At 41.3% G+C, this 26,846-nt stretch overlaps 1 protein-coding gene across 1 annotated transcript in view; it reads right to left on the reverse strand.

Moving 5' to 3' along the window:
• LOC104307728 (plasminogen) overlaps positions 1-12,681 on the reverse strand; it is a 36,233-nt gene extending 23,552 nt beyond the window's left edge. Inside the window, exons 1-3 of the mRNA XM_054162511.1 lie at positions 12,645-12,681; positions 10,467-10,602; positions 9,724-9,830 (exon numbers count right to left, since the gene is read on the reverse strand). Coding sequence (XP_054018486.1) covers positions 9,724-9,830; positions 10,467-10,602; positions 12,645-12,681 — 280 coding nt within the window. The remainder of the gene's footprint in view (positions 1-9,723; positions 9,831-10,466; positions 10,603-12,644) is intronic.
• Between the last annotated feature and the right edge of the window lie 14,165 nt (positions 12,682-26,846).

Here is a 26,846-nt window from a genome sequence, read left to right on the forward strand (position 1 = left end):
GGCCGGGTAATTAAGTAATTAAGTTGATTTATTGCTTGTCTCAGCCGGAGAAACGAAATTAAGATGTTGTGGGTTTTTAAGCAGTTGCTGTTTTCTGTGTGTTCTATATTGGTCTACCGGTACTGCATCGGGTTGATGTTAGACCAGATAGGTAAATATTTAATGCGTAAAATCTATTTGTGGTTTATGCATAGGATCCAGCTGTTGTATAAACACTGTTTGGGTTTTTTTCGGCTCACTAATTACGGCAATAGAACGTCTTCCACTCTGCCGATCGAGATAAGGGAGTTTAACACTTCAGGAGGTCAAAGAGTAACTTTAAGTGCTGTCTGGGATCTTAAGGTGATTTATTTGACGGGTGTAATCCTGCTGTTGCTGATAATTAATGTCTATCTGCTGTGGGCTCTGCATAGAGAGAAAAAGGTTTCTCGACCATGTTTTGTGATTAAGCAAAAATCTAGGAAGCGTAGGCGTTCCTCTAAATCTGCCCCAGAGTCCTCGAGTGACGAGGAAGGGGCTGCATCAGTTAGAAAAATAGCAAAACCTGTTGGCAAAGCAGCCTTAAATGCTCCACTCTATGACTTTGGCAAGCAGCCAGGGGCAGCTCCCATTCCCAAGATGGCGACCGGTAGTGAGGCAAGGTCATTTCCGTCCGCCATGACAGGACTGGAAGGGGCCCCCACGGCGGCTGATTTAGATCAGGACCTGTCAGCTTCTATCAGGATGGCTGTAAATTCAAACACAGCTCCAGTTAAACAAGTAGCAGTCTTAAAGACCAGAGGTGGAAAGGCCAAAGCTGATCCAGGAGCTAGTGGAGCTAATGGAGGAGAAGAGCAGGAGACTGATCCCGGTGAGGGAACCTCCTCTAAACAGGCTGATCCTGGTGAGGGAACCTCTGCTAGGAAAGGGCCTGCTGGAGATGAAGAGAAGGTTCGCCTTAGAGATATAGCTGAGTTATTGAGATCATCACAGGATGGAGATGCAGCTAAGACAGCAGCTGGCAGTGGTGCTTCTCAGCTTAAAGAGATCTTTAGGAGAGTGACAGCAGGATTATGGGGACAAAAGGTTCAGGAAGATGTGATAGATGAAGAAGAGGATGACCTGCAGAGCTGCTCATCACCAAGGGAGGAGATTCGCAATGTCCGCAAAGATTACCTCAGGGCAGATAAGGAACCCATCCTATCTTGGCTCGCTAGGTGTTATGATACAGGTGCTCCAGCTCTAATAGTTGGAGACAAGTCAGCAGCCCAGCTAGGAACTCTCTCAAAGGATAATGGAATAGACAGACATCTAGCCAAGATTCTCGGTAAGGTTAATCTGTGGATACGCCTTTTAATGGCGGTTTCCCTGAGATACCCTTCCCGAGATGATCTTCCATGGAATCCTAAGCCCTGGACTACCATAGATGAGGGAATTAAGCGTCTGAGAGAGTTTGCCATTAGAGAGATACTCTATGGTGACCATGATACTCTGAATCCTGACGACATTCCTGTGGCAGTTGGTCTTGCTAAAAAGCTCATCAAACTTGCTCCTTCCAATTATGCAAACATTCTGGCAAGTAGAATTGTGGCAAGAAATTATGGTGGAGATCCTCCTACGGTTGGCCAATTCACTGATCAACTAAGACAATTGGATGATAGCATGACACGTGTGTCTTTGGTTTCAGCCATTGAAACGCTGTCTGGAAAAATTGAGAATTGCATGAAAGAGCTCAAGGATTCCATATGCCAATTGGCACAAAGAGATAATTCCATTTCTTCCTCCAGGTGGGTGCAGGTTTCAGCTGTGAGGAATAGACATCCTCCTAGGAGGTCATTCCAAAACAGGCCAAACCAAAACAGACCACCAAGGCAATCACGTAGGACCATTTGGATAACTCTACGTGATCAGTTTGGTGAGAACATGAACAGGTGGGATGGCCAACCAACTTCTAATCTTTTCAGGAGACTGAGGGAACTGCAAAGTGGCAGAACCCAGGGTAGCAATACCAGAAGGGTAGCTGTTACTTCCACAGTTCCCCAGGACAACAATGACAGCTCCAACAGTGACTCCAGTTCTAACACTGCACAGTGTGCTCGTTGCACCTGTGGAAATGTTCCCCACAATTAGGGGTGCCCTGCCTCCCGCCAGGGGGAGGAGAGGGATAATGGAGATAACAGAATCTATTGGGATGTGTACATCCAGTGGCCTGGCACTTCACACTTTCGGAAGTACAGGGCCTTGGTTGACACAGGAGCTCAGTGCACCATATTGCCATCAAATTATCAGGGATCAGAGTCCATAACTGTTCTGGGAGTCACTGGTGGATCTCAAGAGTTAAGTAAGGTAGAGGTTAATATAAGTTTAACTGGTAAGCAGTGGAAGAAGCATACAGTTGTGACCGGACCTGATGCACCTTGTATTTTGGGAATTGATTTTCTGAGAGAAGGGCGTTTCAAGGACCCTAAAGGTTACAAATGGGCTTTTGGAGTAGCTTCTGTAGAAATTGATGGACAAAAGCTGAAGCTGTCTGCTAGACCTGAACTCTCTGATGAATCTGCAGTTGTGGGACAACACAAGATTCAGGACATTAAGTTGCCAGTTGCTTCTCAGACTGTGCATCACAGACAATACAGAACCAACCGTGACTCTTTGTTGCCCATTCAGAATCTGATTCGTCAGCTGGAGAGTCAGAAAGTCATCAGCAAAACTCATTCACCTTTCAACAGTCCAGTGTGGCCTGTGCGAAAGCCGAATGGAGACTGGCGTCTGACAGTGGACTACCGAGCCCTGAATGAAGTAACACCGCCTATGAGTGCAGCAGTACCAGACATAATGGAACTCCAGAACGAGCTGGAATCCAAAGAGGCCAAATGGTATGCTACCATAGACATTGCTAATGCATTCTTCTCTATTCCCATAGCAGAGGAATGCAGGCCTCAGTTTGCTTTCACCTGGAGAGGAATCCAGTACACTTTCAACAGACTGCCAATGGGCTGGATCCACAGCTCCAGCATCTGTCATGCAGTAATCCACGATGCTCTGGAGGAAGGTGGTGCTCCAGAACACATCCAGTTCATCGAGGATATCATCGTCTGGGGCAAAACTGCTGAGGAAGTCTTCGAGAAAGGTAACAAAATCATGGACATTCTTCTGAATGCTAGTTTTGCCATCAAGAGAGACAAGGTGAAGGGTCCTACCACAGAGATCCAGTTTCTGGGAGTGCAGTGGCAGGATGGATGCCGACACATTCCAGTGGATGTGGTAAACAGAGTCTCTACCATGGCAAATCCCACGAACAAGCAAGAAACTCTACGTTTCTTGGGGATAGTGGGATTTTGGAGACTACACATTCCTGGATACAGCCAGATTGTGAAACCTCTGTATGATGTGACTCGAAAGAGGAACAGTTTCCACTGGGGACCTGAACAGCAAGCAGCCTTTGACCAGATAAAGCAAGAAGTGGTACAAGCAGTGGGTCTGGGACCTGTCCGAGATGGTCCAGACATTAAGAACATTTTGTACACGGCTGCAGGTGACAATGGTCCAACCTGGTGCTTGTGGCAAAAAGCTCCAGGTGAGACACGTGGACGACCTCTTGGCTTCTGGAGTCGAGGTTACAGAGGTTCAGAGGCTAATTACACTCCAACAGAGAAAGAGATTCTAGCTGCCTATGAAGGAGTGAAAGCAGTTTCTGAAGTGATTGGAACTGAATCACAACTTCTCTTAGCTCCCAGATTACCAGTTTTGAATTGGATGTTCAAAGGCAAGGGTTCCACACCACATCATGCTACAGATTCCACCTGGTCCAAGTGGATGGCTCTGATAACACAGAGAGCTCGAATGGGAAATCTTGAAAGACCTGGTCTGGTGGAAGTGATCTCAAGTTGGCCTGAAGGTACCAACTGTACTAAACCTCCGGAGGAGAGAGTAACTCGTGCTGAGGAAGCTCCTCCTTACAATGACCTTTCAGATGATGAGAAGAAATATGCTTTGTTCACAGACGGTTCCTGTCGTCTTGTCGGGAACAAGCGAAGGTGGAAGTCTGCAGTGTGGAGTCCAACACGCCGAGTTGCAGAGGCGAAGGATGGAGAAGGAGAATCCAGTCAGTTTGCAGAGGTAAAAGCTGTCCAGCTAGCTCTCGACGTAGCTGAACGTGAGAGATGGCCAAAGCTTTATCTCTACACCGACTCCTGGATGGTAGCCAATGCTCTATGGGGTTGGCTAAAGAACTGGAAGAAGAGTGGCTGGCAGAGGAAAGGAAAACCCATCTGGGCAGCTGACCTGTGGCAAGACATTGCTGATCGAATCGAGAGAATTCCAGTGAAAGTGAGACACATTGATGCTCACATTCCTAAGAGCAAAGCTACTGAGGAACAGCAGCACAACCATCAGGCAGATTTAGCTGCAAGAGTTTCTCAAGTAGACAAGGACTCTGAACTTGATCTTGACTGGAAACACCGAGGTGAGATATTCTTAGCTCGGTGGGCTCACGATTCGTCAGGACATCAAGGCAGAGATGCAACATACCAATGGGCTCGTGACAGATCCATAGATATTTCTATGGATGCCATCACACAAGTCATCCATGACTGTGACATTTGTGCTGCTATTAAGCAGGCAAAGCGAATTAAGCCCTTGTGGTATGGTGACAGATGGTCCAAGTACAGGTATGGTGAAGCCTGGCAGATTGACTACATCACTCTACCACGTTCTCGTTCTGGTAAGCAATACGTGCTTACTATGGTAGAGGCAAACACTGGATGGCTGGAAACTTATGCAGTTCCACATGCAACTGCACGCAACACCATTCTCGGTCTGGAGAGACAGATCCTGTGGAGACACGGAACTCCAGAGAGGATTGAGTCAGACAACAGAACTCATTTCAAGAACAACCTTGTAAAGAGCTGGGCAAAAGAGCATGGTATTGAGTGGATTTTCCATATTCCTTACTATGCACCGGCTGCAGGGAAGATTGAACGCTACAATGGTTTGTTGAAGACCACTCTCAAAGCCATGGGAGGTGGATCTTTGAAAAACTGGGAGAAACATTTAGCACAAGCAACCTGGCTGGTGAATAGTAGAGGTTCAGTGAATCGAGCTGGACCGGCACATTCAGATCTGCTACGGAGAGTAGAAGGTGATAGAGTTCCTGTTGTTAGAGAAAAGAATCTGTTAGGTAAAACTGTTTGGGTATTTTCACCCTCAGGAGAGGCTAAACCTGTCCGAGGGGTGGTTTCAGCAGAAGGTCCGGGTCACACTTATTGGGTAATGCAGGAGAATGGTCAAATTCAGTGTATTCCACAAAGAAATTTAACTTTAGCTGAAAGAGCTTAATTTCAGACTGTTGTACAGCTACAACGCGCCCAAAGGAAGAATCCCTGAGGAATCTACAGTGCATGAACCCTGAGAGCCCTGAGTCAACTGAGAGTCCCTGTGTTCCTGTTTGCCTTTTCTTCACTTCGTCTGCGGAGAGACAAGCTGGTTTCCATTCTCTTATTTCCTGACTTTTTTAGGACTTCTGAATCATCTACATCTGAGTATAGTCGGAACGGACTATGAACTTTACTCACGAGCTGTAAATATTGTTTCCGATTGGATGGACAGTGCGAACGACCAATGAAATTGTTTAGAAGGGGTGGATTGTGGCTGTTTGATGCTGTGCCTTTAAGGAAGGGGCACACTGGCTAAATGTTTGTAAAATATTTTGGTTTTCTAAACGAATTTCATTGGTAGGATTGTGGGAGGAGAGATTGGACCCAGGGGAGTTGGGAACTTTCTCTCAGTCTTCCTTCCTTCGCTGTCCCTCTCGGCTGGATCTGCTTCTGGGATTCTGGCCAACTAAGATAAGATACTAACTCCTGTGCAAGGCCTTTCTTCCTTTCCTGCCCTGTTAACCGTCCTCGTCTCTTCTTCTACCTCTTTGGGGGAGAAGGGAAGTAGGGGGGTGAAGGGGGCACAGGGGGAAGCCCCCTCTGTGGGGGGGTCTGGTTTCTGGTTGAGTTCATTGGATGTATATTCCTGTATATACTGTAAAATACCTGTATTTGTTGTGTTACATAGAATCTGTTTCCTTGTAAAATATAATCTCATTTCTCCGACTGGGTTTAGCCGTGGTTTCTTTCTCAGTGGGGGAGGGAAAGCAGAGCCTTCCCTTTCAAACCACCACACATGTCAATGATGCTTTTATTAACAATGGACACTGAAAAATGACCAGCTATTGCAGGAAGTGACCCTGATTTCCCCTTCCATCAACTTGCTTGCACAAGAAGGATTCCCCTAAACCTCAAAATATACCATGGAAATGTTAGAACAAGAACAGGAGACCAATCTGATAGGAAAATCTGAGTCTTGTTAGGACACCTTGCAATAATTACTGCCATTATGGTGTATGGCCTGCATATAGATCCTAAAGTGTCTGTGCTAGAGTAAAATGTAAGTACATAACATGGGGTGGCCCAGCACAGTCAAACTCTTATAGTCACAGAAGAACGAACCTTTTTGGCTTTAAAGTTGATGTTTTCTACAGGTATTTTGAATCCACTCCCAAAGACAATAAGCTCTGGCAAGGACTGTTGCGAGAGTAGACCTTACAAACTCCAAGATCTGAGTCAGGTATAGGTGAGATTGAACAGTCACCATGAATCTAAGAGAGTGTCAGTTATAAAATGTCCTGAAGATAGCTTTCTCCAAGTGGAACAAACTCTGTCATATCTGAGCAGAAAAGAGTTTTACTCCAGCTGTATCATGGTGCTGAGGCACCACAGTGAGGACAGAAAACTTTTCAAAGGCTTAAGGAAACTAAGCGTCATTATTTGCAAGTTCAAGTTCAGGCTGGGTGATGCTGGCTGTGGTAATTAGATTGCTTCTAGGAAAGCAAGTCTGACTTTTACAATGCACTTTAACAGACTTCTGAGAAATATGTCTGGTTTAAGGGTCAATTTCACAAAGTTATCAGTGATGGCTGTGATTTTTCAAAAGGAATGAGACACATTTCTGCTATCGTAAAATAGAAGGAAGATGATTCCACATCCCTTGTTTGAAAAAAAAACTGGCAATATAAAACTATCCCAAAAAAAGAAAAAGTGCTGAAAGCACTTGCTACTGAAGCAGACTTTCACAGAGAGATAAATGTAAAAAGGCAGAGGTAATGTGCTGTAAAAACGCAGCATGGGAGCTGAATGGCGTAGCCAAGGGAGGAAGTGTGTCCCCTGCATGTGGGGACACATGTAAAGTGGGTCTCCTAAACTGCCAGGAGATGAAGAAGAGAGAGGCAGTTCCCAGGTTGCTGTGGAATGCAAGAATACTGAATTATGAGAAAACAACACCTGATAAGTCATTAAATGAAAATGCAGTCTGTAAGGCTGCTCTTGTCCTATTGCTACATACCCTTGTAAATAGTCCCTCTCCAGTTTTCTTGCAGGCCCTCTTCAGGTACAGGAAGGCTGATGTAAGGTCTTCCCAGAGCCTTCTTCAGGCTGAATAACCTCAACTCTTTCAGCCTGTCTCTGTAGGAGAGGTGCTCCAGCCCTCTGATAATTTTTGTGGCCCACCTCTAGACCCACTCCAACAGATCTAAGTCCTTCTTCTGTTGAGGGCCCCAGAGTACTCCAGGTGAGGTCTCACCAGAGCAGAGTGGCAAAATTACCTCACTTGTCCTGCTGGTCATGCTTCTTTTGATGCAGCCCAGGATGTGATTGGTCTTCTGGGCTGCAAATGCGCACTGAAGGCTCAAGTCCAGTTTTTCATCTATCCACACCCCCAAGTCTTTTTCTGCAGGGTTGCTCTCTATTCTATCATCCCCCCAACCTGTATTGATCATTGGGATTGTCCCAGCCCAGGTGCAAGACCTTTCACTTGGCCTTGTTGAACCTCATGAGGTTCACCTGGGCCCACTTCTCCAACCTGTATGGGTCCATCTGGATGACATCCCATGTATGGGTTGGGTTGCTTGAAAGAACCACTACCATTAGCAAAATGGGGGAACCCCCCCTATATTCTACATGAAGAGATTTGGTATCTGTGACCTATTGTGAAAGCTATGGCAGTGCCTGATTGCAGCAACTTTCAGTGACGTTGATTGATGCTAACTATGAAGGAGACTTAATTTCTATTCAGTGTTCAGTGGCAGTGGCTGAGAAGAGCTCTTAAAATTATCAGAAATGATTTCCCAGGTATATCAGAAGACTGGTAACTCTGTAGAGGGCTGCAGATTAACACATCTGCTCTGACAGTTCACACAGTGATGGCAGTGAAGGCAAGAGAGGAGGATTCCTATTTTGTCTAAATTGTATGCTTGGAGTCCCTGTGGAATGACATCATAACTGTGGCTCTGTGCCAGGCCTGACACTCAGACAAGTGCCTCCCTTCATAGAGGACCCCCTGCCATGCCAGGCATCTACAGGCTCATGAGCTGGTCTCTTTCTGTGAGTAATCAGACACAGTATCTCCTGCAGTGAACTTGCAGGGTGACATTTCCTTCAGTCCTGTTCATGGCTTTCAAGGCTTTATTAATGTGCCCAAGCTAAACATAAACTGCAAGTTCAGGAAAAGTGGTGAGAAAAATCCACTTCTCATCAGCATAGTGAAGACATCAAGGAACAAATATTTCACCACAAGGACAAAACGTCACTGGCTGATAATCAGCTAAGTGTTGAACTAGTACTTACTGAAGATACCTGTTACAAACTGAATTGCACCCGCTGCCATGAACTTGGCAACCTCTTTTCCACTCTAGTAGTAGAATAACTAGGATGCAACTGTTTACATGTTAACATTCTAGGTGTTTTGTTGTCTGAGACAAATCTCCATCAGGTGTTAAATTATTCATCAGAACTTTATCAATTTATATTAGCTGGGAATTTGGACATGAACTGCCTTTTCTTTAAAAAATTGATATGGCAAAGGAGACCTGCATTATGATTAGGCATCCAAGTTTCATTTTTCTGTGTACTTTTCAAATGCTTTCAGTTATAAAGAGACTGAAAATAATCATATTTTCAAATTAACTTAAATCTTCTTACAAGAAAGGTTCACTCTTCATCTTACATGTCAGTTAGTAATAGGAACTTATTTCTGGAAGAGTCATTGAAGTTAATGTTTGTGACTGTGTTGTCTATGTTCCCACAAAACCTGGTAAATTAGTCTAGTTTAAAATATTTTTTTCCAGATATGTAGCATTTATTCAAAATTTGGAAAAGCATTAATTATTTCAAAAAATGATATTAAAATCAAGCTACTTATCTAAGCCTGGTATGCATCAAGAATTAAGAAGCAACAAAACAGGCTACAAAAGGGGAACATTTAATTATAATTATTTTAAAAGCACAATTATAAGTAAATAAAATATTTCAGTCACTTATTGACACATAAAATTACAGAAGTGGGTACATAGAAATAGCTAATCCAATAGTCTTGAAAATATATATAGCCAAGGACTCCACAGGCTCCATGAAGCAGAGGACTAAATACTTGAAGGGCAGAGAAATGCATGATTTTTGCTTTGGAGCATGCTTATTCTGCCTAGTCCCAGTAACACATGGCTAGAGGAGTGAAATATAAAGTGTCTTGATGCTGTATCTGAGATTTGTTGGCAGTTTCAATGCAGTTTATCACAGGTGAAGGCCCACCTCGCTAAAGCTGTCACCACCTGCAACAGTTTGTTCCGGCAGTGTGGCAGTGAATGCAAGGATGTAGTTAAATGGGATTAACATGCAAATATGCAGCATTTTACTGTATACATACTTTTCTTCTCATAAAGAACTGCATCCATGCTGTTGAATGTCACTGTCATATTGGTATTTTCAGCTAGTGTTAAACACTCTAGCTTTTTCCTGGTGAATAGGAAGGCCCTGTTGAGAAGGAAGCAACATTGGCATAGGAAGCAATACTTCTCATTCAATCCAAATTATTCAACTTGCTATTATTTTTCTATAAATTATTCATTTACTAGCATTAGCTTGTATCTATTGATACCTTTTGGATACTGCACTGAATAAGAGACTTATGTTTTCCACTTCTGTAAAGTGGCTGAACTTTTCAGAATGTATGACTATGCATGACTACATGAATAAGTTACTGCTGGGAAACTAGTTACTGCATTGGCAAAACAATATCAACAGCATCCTAGCTGCTCATGTTAGCTTCCCTCCTTAGAATGATTAAGAAACATCTCACCCTTACTTTGTGAAGCAAGGAAGCATCCTGCTAAAGACATGCAAGCATTTCTCCACATAATATTAGAAAAGAGCAGGAACCGGAGCATTTGCCACAGAATGAGTAAAACGTTGTAAATCCACCCTCTAGTTGATCTCACAGTAATTTATGGGTGGAGATAAACCACAAGCTATAGGCACAGGCATGGGAGATACTGCCATAAGTGGCACTGCAGCAGGATGAGGATTTTGGTTCCACAAGCAACAGTAGGAAAATATCATTGATAAGCAGATACCCACAATGACATAGTGTTAAGATTCAGTAAAAATTACCTGCAATTAAAATTCCTTTCTGCTTCACATTTCTCTGCACATTCTCGTTCATTATTTGTCTTGTAAAACTGTTTATTTCGAGTAAGTATCCAAACACCATCTGTTCTTAAGTAGTCATCCAGTATATCTCCTTTCACTGCATGGGAGCAAAAATAAAGCAGACATTAGAATGCTGCAGTTAAGATTTGTAAGTTAAGAATTATACTTTGAGTATAATTTTTCACATATCTTTGACAGGTGACAGCATCATTTATTTTGTGTAATTCTGGGTAAAAGATTGTAAGCTGTGACACAATTCCGGTCTGCTGACAAAAATCACAGCTATATGAACGTAACATGGCACAGGAAAAAACAGCAAAACAAAAGTTTATTTCCATGTCCAGCAGCAGATTACAAGATTACAGAAGGTACGTTGCTCAATTGTTTCATTTTCCAAGACAGATTAGTATTGACAGACACAGGAAATTCATAATCTTGTACAGCATTCTCACAAGTAATGATGTGAATATTTGTATTTTTTTAAATGGAAACTTCCATATCAGGCTCAATTCTCTCCAACATCACTCTGGTGTTATTAATTCCCATCATCCATCACCTACCTCTGCATGACACTCATTCATATGATGAAAGCAACAGAATTTATGGCCTGATGGCAATCTTGTATGACTGTTTTCAGACTTTGCTCAGTGCTGTTTTAAGAAATTCCTGACACTGAGGACTATTTGGAGCACCAAGAGCCTACCGATTTCCTCTGATGGACTCAGCAAACAAGTCTTTTCCTGACTTTTTTTATCCTAAGGTAACTGAGGCCAATACTGGGAACCAGAATAGGAAAAGATTCCTTTCCAAACGTTATTGGATAATCTTAAAACTGCATGCTTGTACAAAGAGCTCTACATTGGACATAATTCTTTTACTTTGGTTATCATTCTTTTTCAGTGACCATAAAAATTATTTAATTCAATAGTTTCAAGAACAAACAAAGTTTTGGATGACATACACAAGACAAAAGGCAAGACATGTCAGCAGAAGCTTTAGATAACAGAAAAGAAATGCAATGTTAGTTGCCTGAAAAACACTGCAAAGCGTAAACTTGAAAAATAGTACCACTGATTGAAAAATGCAGCAGGGAGTGTGTTATTCTGGCTAAAGTTCAAGTCTTTATAAACTCCAACATGACACCTAGTAACTGAACAGAATATTCAAATACATTTGAGCAAACCAATTGCTTCTTTTACATGTATATCTTTACAAACTTGACAAATACTAATCCAGAAGTCATAAATAAGAGTTTTAGGTATTTTTGTGGGCCATCACTTTGGAGCTAGTGCTAGTGTTATCATCCCGAGTTTATAACCCAGCATAATCATGCAGTGATATGTCCCTGTTTTTCCATGATATTAACTGTCTGACCTATCATAAAAGTGTACTGATCTAGTTTTAGCAGCACTTTTAAAAAGTCATTTAAGGGCCATATAATGATATGCAATGTTAAAGTACTAGAGGACACAATATATAATTTTAAGATCTGATTGAATATATGGAATATTTACTTACAAAATTTGTAGATGAGCTTGACATCCACATACTACCATTAGTGGAACACCTGTCTACTTTTGAAGTTGTAAAAAAGAATTCCAGACATATTCCTGGAAAAGTTGATCTAGGTTACTTAAAGATTAAATTTCTACCTATCACCCTCAGGAAAACAAGGGACAACATTTTTTTGTAACTGTTCAACAGCAGAAAGTGTTAAATTGTTGGAATATAAAATAATAATTTAATTTTAAATTTTAAATATTTAAGAACTTTTAAACTCCTATTGTAAAATCAGAATCACTGTGCTCAGCCATACTTGGCACCAAAAGTGGCTTTAGTATTTGATTCATAGACTGATGAAACCAGAGACAGATGTCTCCCTGATGGCAACAGGTGTCCTACCAGGCTTTGGGGCTGCTTTCTAAGGGTACCCCCATTTCTGACCACAAGTCATGTTTGCAGGAAGCCATTAGTTTGCCACTCAGACACCAAGGCTGAGTATGTTTGTGATGTCTCTAACAAACATCACATTGGAGAAACCACAGCTCTCACTTTGTTTAACAATAACTCTCACTGGCCAGCAAGGCCCAAATCCATCATTGTCCAGTGAAGTGGTAATGCAGTAATGCAGGAACTTACTTTCACCAAATAGAATTTTCAACTGTTTTGCCCCCATCTCACCTATGCAAGCAAAAGGCAAAGGACTCTTACCTGAGCTGAACAGGAAAAGAAAGAGAAAGGCAGTTTTTCTGGACCCCATTTTGGCTCAGTTGAAGGGTGCTGAAAGTTGTGTGTGTCACTGCACAAAGTTTTGTTGACACACATTGGAGTGAAACAGCATCAAACAAACAAGGAAGGTAGATTAAGTTAATCATTCTCCAATGCTTTGAACCTCTTTGCCATGGTGTGGCCCCTCAAACAACCTTGAATTGGACGGATTACCAAATCAGACTCAATCGTTTGTACTGGACTACAGGAAATGTGAAAGCACTCTCTTGTTTTATGGTAGCATGGTTTTGTTCTCAAATTGATTGTCCTCACTTTGCTAAGGTAAAGATGGGGATCATGTTGCAGGAATGGGAATCCAGGTACAATTTAATTCTACACAGTCCTGGATATTCAGCTTTGTGTTCCAATGGTATTTTCAGTTACAGACTTGCATTGTTTAGTATGTTTTCAGCAACTGTCTTGCACAAAAGCATAAATCAGAGTCATTTCTGTAGATGCAGAAATCTGAAGCCACTCTAGATATACTAGTAAATAGCATGGAAAAGTCTTGAATCTCATCTAAATCTTAGTCAAAAGCAGAAAATGTTATGCTTGTTTTCTATTAGAAACAAAAGAAGGCATATTTTTTCTTGTGAAACTATTCTGTAATCCTACCTGATTTTGTACGGTTTTTCTTGCAACTGTGCACTCCTGGTTGTGTCCAGGAGGGAGCAGCAGATGATACTACTTTGACAAAGTGGATGACACTAAACTACCAGTAAGCATTCTTGATATATTGGCAGATGATGTTTGTCCATAAATTTGCAAAACCTCGAGGGATTTATTATTTAATTGCTCATATCAGAACGTTAGGTTATAAGGAAATGTGTTTTATGAAAAGATTTGTTTCTTTTCCAATTTCGCCTTCTGCTTCTTACCATGATCCAAGAGGCTAAAAATTGATTGGTTCCAACTTACGTGATATTAATAGGTTGTAAAGCCTTATTTTCTCAAAGCAGTGTTGCAGGTAGGAAAGACAGCATGCATATGTGAAATACATAGAGAGAATAGAATGTGAAAAAGCAAGGGAACAAAGCCTGTTGTAACATTATCACTGTAAGACATTGAAAAACAGTACAGTGAAAAACAGAGGCACCTATTTGGAAAAAAGAATTCCAGTTTTCATGAGAGTATAGCACTCTAGTGATATATATAGTTTTGGCTAGAGATTATATTACTAGATGAATACACAAGAAGAATAATTGAATGTAAGCATATAAATACAGGTCCATTATAACATACAGGTATGTATAGATAATGTGTGTACATCTAAATGATGGTACAAAGAAGATTAGTCTATTAGTCACAAATATGGAGGATAAGGCAAGTAGTATGGATTTAAATATACAAAATATATTTAAAATCAAGAGTAGGAAAAATATCTTTCACACTGTAAGAGAAGCTCTAGAATTTGCCTGGGGAAGTTGTGGGATCTTCACAACAGGAAGTTTAAGGGGAAGAAAAAGATAAATATCTGACATATATTTTGGGTATGTGTATGGCTGAACTGGATAATCCTTTTATTTTTCTTCTAATTCTGTGAATTAGATTTGTGACACCTGAACAATTCCTTAAAGCAGCTGTACTACAACTCTGCATAAGCCATTGGAAGTAATCATCCTCATTTCTCTATGGGACGGCTTTTGTGCCTTCTGCCTTTTTTTTTCCACTGACGTTCTCTCACAGCTTATAGACGTGAAAAGAAGAGATGTTGCCCTTCCAGGACTCCAGAGCTTTATTTAGTCAAGTTCCTGCAGACACTGTCTCCTTTAGCCACCCTAGTAATATCTGTGTGCTCTGTCAGTTGGCAAGCTACTTTTCAGTGGTGCAGGTCATCTCCTAAACTACTTTGGTTTCCTTTGAAAGGAGTACAGCACACAATCCTTGCCCCAGGAAGACTGATTGAGGGTGGTGACTCTGTTCAGAGAAAGAAGGAAAATCTTTTCTTTTCAAAACTATTCTGGGAACCCCCAGAAATCTTTCTTAAAAGCCCTCCAGTATGAGCCTATGTGGTGGGTTGAAATTCCCCTCTTCAACATTTGCTTTGCCAGACCAACTCAGTTGGAAGTGAATGAAAACTGTATTTACAAGCAAAACTACACTTTATGATGGAATGCAATGAATATGTACAAAATATACAGTATATTATACAGATATTTACAATTAGCAAACAACACAAAAATCCCCTTGGTCAAAGACCAGTCATTCCACTGTCCCTCAAGCAGCTCCCTGTCATTCTTGAACCGAAGGGCCCAGAACTGGACACAATATTCCAGATGAGGCCTCACCAGGGCAGAGTAGAAAGGGAGGAGAACCACTCTCAACCTACTGACCACACCCCTTCTGGCATTGACCTTCTTGGCTACAAGAGTGCATTGCTGGCTCACGGTCAGCCTTTCATGCACTAGGACCCCCCCAGGTCCTTTTCTCCTTCACTGCTCTCCAACAGCTCAGTCCCCAACCTTTACTGATCCATGGGGTTGCTCTTTCCCAGGTTCAAGACTCCATTCTTGCCCTTGTTGAACTTCATTAAATTTCTCTCTGCCCAGCTCTCCAGCCTAAGTCTCACTGAATGGCAGCACAACCCTCTGGTATGTCAGCCACTCCACCCAGTTTGGTGTCATCAGCAAACTTGCTGACAGTGCTCTCTGTGCCCTCACCCAGGTCATTGATGAATATAATAGCACTGGTTTCAGTACTGACCCCCGAGGGACTCTACTAGATACAGGCTTCCAGGTAGACTCTGTCCCATTGACCACAACTCTCTGACTTCTTCCCTTCAGTCACTTCTCAATCCACCTCACTACCTGATCATCCATATCACACTGCCTCAGCTTAACTGCAAGGATGCTGTGGGAGACAGTGTCAAATGCTTTACTGAAATCAAGATAAACCACATCCACTGCTCTACCATCATCTATCTACCTGGTTATGCCGTCAATTTGAACCATCAATTTGAAATGTACTGCATACACACAAACTGCATTTGTACCCTTTGCTACATAGCAACTGAATGGCTGGATATTAGTCCCCAGAAGTCACCTGGTCTGTCTTCCTTCCCTCAAATAGAGGTAACTCTACCACATCCTTCCTGACTGATGCTTGAACAAGCAAATATTAAAAGCCTCCCAAACTGGCAACTCCACACATTCTCAGGAAAGAAGCTAACAATTAATCTTACATTAAGGCTTTTCTGACGTCTGACCTAAAACTTTTTTGCCATATCATAGTTCTTTCAATTCTTCTCTTATGTGAGAAACTATCAAGGCATCAAGCAGAGTAGTAGAATTGTATACAATAACCCAGGATTAGTACAAGCCTAATAGCTCCTAGTAATTAATCTGTGTGGATGGATTATGGTTATATACTAAATGTAATGGCAGGGTATTTTGAAATGCATTCAGACCACTGGATGCAATACCAACCTTGAACTATATGCAGAACACCTCAAGTAAAACACATATAGGTAATACATATTAATTAGTATTCATATAAACAATACAGATTCCTTAGATATTAATGATAAATATTACTATTGCTAGAGCAATAAGTGTATAACAATTCTGCCTCTGAAAGCTGTTTGAGAACAAATATCTGAACTGACATTATTGAGACAACTGCTGTGTTTCATAGCCCTCTACTGAGTCAGTCCTGTGGCCACCCCTGTGTCATGTGGCCCCACACTCTACTTTTTCAGTTGTGCTACAATTGTACCAGACACTCTGATCCATAGAATCATTAAGGTTAGAAAAGACCTCCAAGGCCATCAAGTCCCACTGTCCAATAAACCATGTTTTGAAGTGCCATGTCTGCACATATTTTCAACACCTCCAGGAACAATATCACATCTCTGGGCATCCTTATCCTTATCCTTATCCTTATCCTTATCCTTATCCTTATCCTTATCCTTACATACAGACAACACAAAAAGGGCTTCATCCCTGCTGTTTCCCATGTTCATATTTATCTTTCTCTTATAAGTGGTCCTAGATCACCTTTGTTGAAGCTTCAGACAAAGCTAGACCTGATGGTATTTTGACAGCTCAAGAGCCTGCTGTCTGCTCTCTGCTAAGGCCACTCTTCTAGAAACGTAGTTCAGGAAAAAGCCTGTTTCAGGATGACTTCACACAAGGGACATATCTTCTGCTGCATCCACAGAAGCACAAATGTAGCACCAATAGGGACCTTTTTTCCCTGACTTTTTTCCCCATTTTAAATGTCCACTGTGAGTTTTCCCACATGGTGCATGGCTGGGAGACAGATTGGCACAGGGAGTACTGGCATAATAATTTCTTACAACCCTTGGGAAGGACTTACTCATTTCATGGAGGCATTTCACTGAGCAAAGAGAAAACAACCTGCTATGAGATCTATTAGTACATGTTTTATTTGGTTTAAAGTGGATGCCAAAACTGTACATGAGAACACAGCAAGCTATAATGCTGGACAATATCTCACGTGCACAGTGTATGGACTATTGAGCTTTACATTCACCTTATTTCCTCCATATTTTTCACATGTTATTCTGACACTTATTTTCCTGTCCTAAACTAGGCCTTCCTTTGAGGGAAATCTTGTCCTCATCCAAGCAGAACATTTCCTACCCAAACCTCTTATTTTCTTCAAATAGATGTGTCAGTGATCGGCTACTGTCACAGATTGCTTGTTGGTGACCAAAATTCACTAGCTCAAAATAAATCAGGAACAATGGTGATGACTGCGTACATTTAACCTAAATAAACTGTCTGCTCAGAACACAGCTATGAGCTAACTATGTGCAGTAAACTGAAAACAATATATAATTTCTCCAGTTGTAACATTAAGTCTAAAAATATCTCAGACATCCTCTCCAGTAAATCTGAAATTAAGTTTATGCTGTTGGAAACTGGCTTTCTAGCAAAAATCCCCAACCAGCAAACCACCTTATTACTCTCTTTCCTGTAAAGGACATGTTTTTAGTACATCACAAGAGCTGAAACTGTTCCACCTCTAAAAGTGCTTTAGAATACATGCTTTTGGATATAGTCACTTTTAGCAACAGCTTTCTTTTCATTGGAAATAACTTGATAACAAACTCCCATAAGCAGAAACTACTGTCCAAACCATGCTGTAATGAACTATTTTTATTCTTCTCCCTCTCTGATGTGAGGTCACACCACGTTCTTCTCTGGTGAGTTAGGAAATAGCTTCTAAGCACCACAATCCTCAGTCCTCTGTGCAGCTGTCGTCAAGGTTCTCCTCTGGCCTCTCCCCTGCTTCTGGAGGTTCAAACTGTCAGGTTATGAAGATTTCCTTCTTAAGACATTATGCTTTTTAACTTGAAGAGACTGGAAACATACAATATTTAGCTCTGCTGCTTCTTGGCTAGAAGCACTAGGAGGATGCATTTGTATAAAAAAATCTAAGTTGACTGCATGGAGTGAGAGGGAGGAGAGACCTCTTAACCTAAAGACAGGACAGTTGTGGAAAATGTACCTTTGGACAGTTGTTGTAAATGCTCCTTTCCTCTTCCCCTGCAATCATGCCTCTGTGAGGGAACAAATCTACAGACAGAGCCCTCAGGCAATGATAAAGAAAGCAGGAGCTCTACAATGTGGCACCTTAATTATCTGCAATACTTGCAAATTTAGGGGCTTGCAAAGGCCTTCCTAGGATTTAGCCCTATAACTGCAAATTAAATGCATACTTAGGTACCCTGGAAAGAAGCCTTCATGTTCAGAGAAATTGTACAAATTGTACAAATACAATTCTTATTATGCAACTGAACTTCACACAAACAAAAACAAGCCCAGTTGATCTAGTGAGCTAGAAATGGATTTAGCTCTCCATCTTAGGAATCTTTCCAGAAGCATATTACCTTTAATGATCCTTTACACAAGGAGATCAGCCACTCCTTAATTTTAAAAACGTATTTTCTTTCAATGACCTTATCTATTGCTAAAAAGAAGGGACTAAAGGGAGTTGCTATTAAAGCAGCATCCAGGCTCTTGTTCACAGTCAAGGATATTTGGTTTTGCTATGATAATATGCTTGGCAAGTAGAGCATGCAGCTGGATTGGAGAACTATTTAAAATTCACCAGCTCAGCTGTGTGGCTTGTTCAATAAATTGTTCCTCCTACTAAGGAGGAACAAACTGTTCCTCCCACTGGGCTTTTCAATCCATTTTTAGGACCACTTTTGGTGGTCAGGATAGCAATTTATCTATGTGCATCTTAAGCAAAAAGTCACAGGTAAGCTATGGTTAGATCTTCTTCCGAAAGCTTACCTAGCAGAGCCAAATCAGTAACAATCCTCATGAAGATACATGTCCTGGTTGGAGCTATTTTTGAAGCAATTTTAGTTTTCAACTCAATCTCTTTTAAGTGACTGCATATTCTGAAATTAATGGCATGTTTTTGCAGAAAGTGTCTGCTTCCAGAAGTGATAATGCACCATGTTTATAGTTACTACTAAGGATCTGTATGCAGAAAGGCTCTTGCTTATTCTTGCTCCTATGGAAATGAAAGTTGGTGCTAAATCTTCTGTGCCACATTAGAGTGTCATAAATGAAAGAGTCATATGTAAGTAAAAATGTTGCTGTTGTGGGGAGGAGCAGTCAGGGCAGGTGACTGAAACCTGACCAAACAGGTATTCCATTCTCTGTAAGCCACAGTCAGTATAAAGCTGAATGACCATGAGCCAGCAATGTGCTCTTGTGGTGAAAAAGACCAAAGCCATTCTGGGGTATATTAGACAGGGTGTGATTAGTAGGTCAAGAGAGGTTGTCCTCACCCTCTCCTCTGCCCTGATGAAGCCTCATCTGGAATATTGTGTCCAGTTCTGGGCCCTTGAGTTCAAGAAGGACAGGGAACTGCTTGAGATAGTCCAGTGCAGAGCCACAAAAGTGATTAAGGGAGAGAAACATCTTCCTTATGAGGAGAGACTGAGGGAGCTGGGGCTCTTTAACTTGCAGAAGCGGAGACTGAGAGGTGACCTCATTCATGTTTATAAATATTTAAAGGGTGAGTGCCAAGAGGATGGAGCCAGGCTCTTCTCGGTGATGCCCAATGACAGAACAAGGGGCAATGGGTGGAAGTTGAGGCATAGAAAGTTCCATGGAAACAGAAAGAAGAATTATTTCACTGTGAGGGTGACAGAACACTGAAACAGGCTGCCCAAGGGTGTTGTGGAGTTTCCCTCTCTGGAGATATTCAAGACCCACCTGGATGCATTCCTGTGGTGATCCTGCTCTGAAAGGGAGGTTGGACTAGATGATCTCTCAAGGTCCCTTCCAGCCCCTAACATTATGTGATTCTGTGATATAAGGGATTACAAGAGTTGAGCCAGCATCTTAGGAGGACATTTTCTGTTCTATTGCCTTTGAGCCCAATCCTGAATCTAGTTCCTGAATATTGTTCCCATCTGCTACTGAGTCCTGCTTGGACTCTGGGGGATTTCAATATTTGGTTTATATATATCTGTACATATTTTACTATTTTCTTATTAATATTGTTATCTTTTACTTTTATTATTTCATTCTAGTTTTAGATTCTTTCCAGCCTATAAGTTTGCTTTATTCCCTTTCCCTTCTGGGAAGGGAGACAGCTTAACAGGGAACATCTGTCATTTGTTTAGTGACCAGCCTAGCCTCCACCAGTGACTACATGGATATAGGAGTAAAAAAATGTACATATGTGCTGGGTTTGTGTCTGTCAGGGATTTTGGTAGCAGTGGAAGTACTACATGGATGGTTCTTTCTAGGAGCTCCCCCAGCTCCATGTTGGACCCACCTTTGGCTAAGGGCAAGCCAATCAACATATTTAAGATATGAGATAACATATTTAAGAGGGGAAAAGCCTGCTGGTCAAGTTCTTGGAGAGATGTAGGATATGAGAGGAACAACTGTGCAGACATCAAGGTCAGTGAGGAAGGAGGTGGGTAGGCATGTCAGTACAGAGAATTCCCTGCACAGTGAGACAGTGAGACAGCAGGATGACTTCTGCAGCTCATGGAGATTAATGGTGGAGCAGGTATTCACCTGCAGCCTGTGGAGGACCAAACTGACTTCACCCAAAGAAGGGTGTAACTGTGGGAAGCCCATGCTGGAGCAGTCCATCACTGGGAAGACTACATCTCATGGGGAGGTGTAGGGTAAAAGTGTAAGGAGTCCCCACCCCCTGGCAGAAATGGTTAGGTAGGATGCAGAAGTCAGAAAGTGGCTACATGGTACTTTGTTGTCAGCTGAGTGGGCCTATATACTAGGACAAAATAGAAGTGTAGCTTGTGACAGGTAGGGCACATCCAAATCTGCATTCATGTGAACTCTAACATAAATTCATCTACTTTATTTTATCAATTTAACTACACCAGAACAATTAAGGTGGGAAGGGCTATTGGTTCAGTTATCTTCTAAACAGGTGGAATTAATTTTGTGGACTGAGACTCCTTTGGAACAGAGTTCCACTCCATACAAACAAAGGTGCAAAAGGCTTTTTGTTTGCTTGTTCTTACTGCAATGGTGGTCTAAGAACATGGACAAGATAAAATTTGTAGGTGGAGTAATTTTCTGTTACATCAATTAATATCATTGGGGAAAAAATAGACAAGTTTTTGTGCACAGAAACCTAAAATCTGTTCTGATTTTTTTCCAGCCACACAAGATGGGCTGATAAAGAATCAGAAAATACACTGGGATGAGGTAGAGCAGGTTGGTTCACACACACTGTAAGAGCATGTTATTTACTTTAAAGCAAGTCTCTTTATATAGGTTTACTCAGAATACTAAAATTTGTTATAGGTAGCCAATTCCATTTATAATAAATACACAGAGACCAAGGCTGTTGATATGATCCTGGTATTGCAGTGTCTAGGAGTATTCATTGTTGGTTTAAATGATTTTTTTTCCCACTAATTTTCTGATAAAACCAGAATTTGTAACAGATTATCACTTTCTCCCTAATAGAAGAGATCTCAGACACAGAACACCAAACTGCTGACTGTATTTAATCCAAAGAATATCTGGAAAATGCTAGACATTTTCCGTTTAAGAGCAAAATAGTATTTTGAGCATTTTGTGACTTATCTACAATAGAATCTATAAAGAAATCAGTGTAATAATGTGATTATTTTTTAAGTTGAATTGTATTGAAAGTCACCAGCAACTTTAAAAAAAATCTTTATAAAAATGTTTGAGTATTTCACACTTACAATCATGATAAACCAGGAAATTTGTTTCACGGGTAAGGCTGAGACTGACAATACAGCAACTCAATTAAATAATTAATAGAACCAGTTATTGATGCTATGGAGAAAGGGCCCATGAGGCAGGTACAGTAAAACATCAGATGAAAAAACCAGAGTTGTGCAGCCTATGCCTCCTAACACAATATATAACAATAACAACAATAACAATAACAACAACAACAACAACAATAATAATAATTAAAAAAAAAACCCACGTTGGAAGAGACCTTCAAGATCATCGTGTCCAACCCCTCAACCAATCCAACCCACCTAAATAACTAAACCATGGCACCAAGCACCCTATCAAGTCTCCTCCTGAACACCTCCAATGATGATGACTCCACCACCTCCCCTCTTCCAATGGGCAATCACTCTCTCTGTATAGAACTTCTTCCTAACATCCAACCTAAACCTTCCCTGGCGCAGCCTGAGACTGTGTCCTCTTGTTCTACGTAGGCTATGGAAATACAGTGCACCACCCCTAAAGGCAAAATGCAATGAAAAAAAATAATACATAAAATCAGATCAGATTAGTAAATTTAAAATAGTCTAGGTCTCTACTGAATTGTGTAGATTGCTGTTAAAATCTGCCTAGGTAAGAAAATAATCTTTAGTTAAATTCTTCTTGGTTTCAAAGCAGTTTTTGAGTTGTTTGAATTTTTCTTTTTCCTCTCTCCATTTTCTAGTATTTTCATAAATGATGGAAAAAAGAATAAAAACTACACACTGCTGCCCTGTTATTTAGATAGAATCTTGTAGCAAAATCAGCAGATAAACTCAACATAGACATAGAAACAAATGAGGTTTTTGAAGGACCTACTTAAAAGTTTTATCACTATTAGATACATGGAACATGATTAAGTACAGCACAAGCAAAACCACAGACAACCAAGTGCATAAAGATGAAAGAGGGCTGATATTGAGGGGAGTGATATAGGCAATTAATTTTTGCAATGTCTAAATGCATTGGGTTTCAAAGCCAAATAACAGAGATTTTAGCCTTGTGTCTTTATGAACCAATGAAATCAAGACACTTACAAAATTTATGTTGGACTACTCTTATTGTTTTAATGAGTGATGAAAGTATAAAGAAGTAGAAAGCACCAGAGTCCACAGAGTATATCTACAAACAGATATTGCACGTAACTATGTATATTTTCGCTCTCTCTCTCTCTCTCTCTCTGTGTCTCTCTCTCTCTATATATATATGATACTTTAACAATAAAACATGCAACTTTGGTGGCTTAGTTAGAAAATGCTGTTGTAGTAATGTTTTCTCCACCATACATCATCTGCTTAGCTCTTGCCAAGATAATGGGTATAGTGGCAACTGTTAGGGTTGGGGCATTTTTGTCAGAAATATTTGTCCTATGCCATTATTTTCTTGCCATTATGCAACTGTGCATTTATTAGAATGAATCTAATAACTTCTACACATATTTTTAGGAAATTCAATTGCTCTTTTTCATCTGTACAGAATATTCAGTGTAGGAAATAATAGGTGTATTGCTCAAAGCTTTTTCAGCTGAACTGATAATATGCAAGCAAGCTGGCTTTAGGATTGGGATGAAACAGTGATCTTCCTGTGATACACGCCTGTCATTACAAGCAATGAAGATTTTTGTTACTGAAATTTATTAAACAGATGCTGAAGAGGAAAAGTAAGAGTCAGAGTAGCCTTCCCCATAGCAAACTCCTGGCCAAGCTGTCAGCCCATGGCTTGGATGGGAGCACACTGCATTGGGTTAGGAACTGGCTGGACGGCCAAGCCCAGAGAGTGGTGGTGAATGGTGCCACATCCAGCTGGCAGCCAGTCACCAGTGGTGTGCCCCAGGGATCAGTGCTGGGCCCCATGCTCTTTAACATCTTTATTGATGATCTGGATGAGGGCATTGAGTCCATCATCAGTAAATTTGCTGACGACACCAAGCTGGGGGCAGGAGTTGATCTGCTGGAGGATAGAGAGGCTCTGCAGAGGGACCTGGACAGGCTGGACAGATGGGCAGAGTCCAACGGCATGAGATTTAACACATCCAAGTGCCAGGTTCTGCACATTGGCCACAACAACCCCATGCAGAACTACAGGCTGGGTTCAGAGTGCCTGGAGAACAGCCAGGTAGAGAGGGACCTGGGGGTGCTGGTCGATGGTAGGCTGAACATGAGCCTGCAGTGTGCCCAGGCAGCCAAGAGGGCCAATGGCATCCTGGCCTGCATCAGGAACAGTGTGGCCAGCAGGAGCAGGGAGGTCATTGTGCCCCTGTGCACTGCACTGGTTAGGCCACACCTCGAGTCCTGTGTCCAGTTCTGGGCCCCTCAGTTTAGGAAGGATGCTGAGTTGCTGGAACGAGTCCAGAGATGGGCGATAAAGTTGGTGAGGGGTTTGGAACACAAGCCCTCCGAGGAGAGGCTGAGGGAACTGGGGTTGCTTAGCCTGGAGAAAAGGAGACTCAGGGGTGACCTTATTACTCTCTACAACTACCTGAATGGAGGTTGTAGACAGATGGATGTTGGTCTCTTCTCCCAGGCAGCCAGTACCAGAACAAGAGGACACAGTCTCAGGCTGCACCAGGGGAGGTTCAGGTTGGATGTTAGGAAAAAGTTCTATACAGAGAGAGTGATTGCCCATTGGAATGGGCTGCCTGGGGAGGTGGTGGAGTTACCAACATTGGAGGTTTTCAGGAGAAGACTTGATGGGGTGCTTGGTGCCATGGGTTAGTTGTTTAGGCGGTGTTGGATTGGTTGATGGGTTGGACACGATGATCTTGAAGGTCTCTTCCAACCTGGTTTATTCTATGTATGTATTCTATGTATGTATCTATGTTGACTCTTCAGGGAAATGAACAAAGCATGCATTTTTAAAAAAGCAAATTAATGTGACCAAACCACAGACAGCAAAAATCACAGCTCAAACAGTTTCACATCCTTAAAAATTATTTCTATCTATTCTCTGGTCTCCAAGGATAAGAGCAGGATGATGAAATTCTTCTGCAATGGAAATTTGAATCTAGTCCAGAGTGCTTGTTATTTAAATGCAGGGTGAAAATTATTCCCTGGGCTATGAATGCAGGTGCATTTTTTGGCACATTGACATTTCTAGACAGCTTGACAGTGTTTTTCTTAAACATTGCTCTTCTTTATATTGTGAGAAAGAAAAGCAATGTTATTTATGACACATTCTGGGAGAAATGGCATTGTTTGGATGCATGGATGACCATAATGGGATTGGGCTACTGAATGAATGTGCCAGTGAAAATAAAAAATATTAAAAGAGCTGTGCTGAGATCTTGTGGTTATTTAATTTAGTACTACAAGGCATGACAAAGAGTCAAATACATTACAGCTTCTTTGTTTTCTTGTTCTTTGTTGCATGTCTTAAGTTATCATCAAGAAATAAGAAGTATTTATGTATCTCAATAGCTAGTTGGAAAAAATCTTCAACAGCCTTGCTGTGATATCAACTCTTTCCAAATAGGTCAGAAAAATTACAGCTAGGCTGGAACTTAAGCAAAGCATCTAATACCATTTTAGACTCCCTAAAAAGTTCTTTGGGGACTACAGCTGCCACTTAAGAAAGGACTGAATCTCTTTTGTATCCTGTAACATGTCTTCCAGGCCCATCCACTTGTCTCAAGGACTGAAGATTGCTAAATGATACTAGGCATCAATTTTGGGACAGCTAAATCCTACCTCTGATGTTTATACACTGAGAGAAGGTGGGTACTAGGGATCTGATGCCTTTTAAATTTGCACAGAAATGGGTTGTCAACAAGAGTGCTGAGGAGCTCTGAAGATTTATTATTGATCTATCTGATGGAAGCTTTTGAGCCAAGCAACTGCTATGTTGCTGCACCATATGTATTCTAGTTCTGAGACTCAGTAACAGTTCTCAGTTTGCCATTCTGAATTTGCCATACACAAAAATTAATAAAAAGTCTCTTCAATTTCCATCAAACCAGACATTGTGAAAATCCCATCCAATGTATGAGAATGTTTCTCAAGTATGAGAAACCTCTAAAACAGAATGGTTCTTTGCTGACCCTTCTGCCTGTGTGACATCTAGAGGAGAAAATAAACCTCATGGTTGACAATTGCTGTGAGACTACCAGAGCCACATGCTGCAGTCTGGAAGTCATTCAGAGTTCAAAATCTGCCTATGAAGAATCTACCTGTCCCCCAACTCAGCTTGATGCTTTCCTGACCTATGGGAGGCCCTCAGAGAAAACTGTAAATGCAGCCATTAATAATGCAGGAGGTCAGTGAAAACACTAAGAGCACAAAAGACCTAGAATAATACAACCTCCAGGATAGCTAGAAACAGGTGTGAGATGCAGCAACACAGAGAACAGGGTGCTTTCAATGTGTTCTTCACGCATTTTTATTGCAAAATACACTGAATACAGACAATACTGAAAGAGAGGAAGAAACACATCTTGGCTGCTTATCAGAGTGTTAGTTTACAGTAATTTATAATGGGTGTTACTTATTTTTTATTCTTAAGATTTAATATAATTTTACTGTTGCACTTGGAATCTCTTATTTCATTAAGCATGCTGCTTTCCAGGAGAGGGCAGTCCCCTCCCAGGATCAGTTGGCTTCCATTGCATTCTTCATCTGAGAATTGTAATTAGAAACTCTGACAAAGGCAGAAAGTGTCAGGGTCCTTGTGTCAGAGTACAACTGAGACTTCAAGAAGTGAGTCCATATTAGACAAAACTGCCCTGGATGATAAAAAATAAAGGCTCTCCACTGTTTCTTTGAAGAAGAAAGCATGTAAATATGCCAATGACAGCACATCAATAATATGCAAAAAGGAGTCACAGAAGCTGAGTGAATAATGGGAAAGAACAACC

Source organism: Dryobates pubescens, chromosome 6 (assembly GCF_014839835.1).
Source record: "Dryobates pubescens isolate bDryPub1 chromosome 6, bDryPub1.pri, whole genome shotgun sequence".
Classification (NCBI taxonomy): Eukaryota; Metazoa; Chordata; class Aves; order Piciformes; family Picidae; genus Dryobates; species Dryobates pubescens.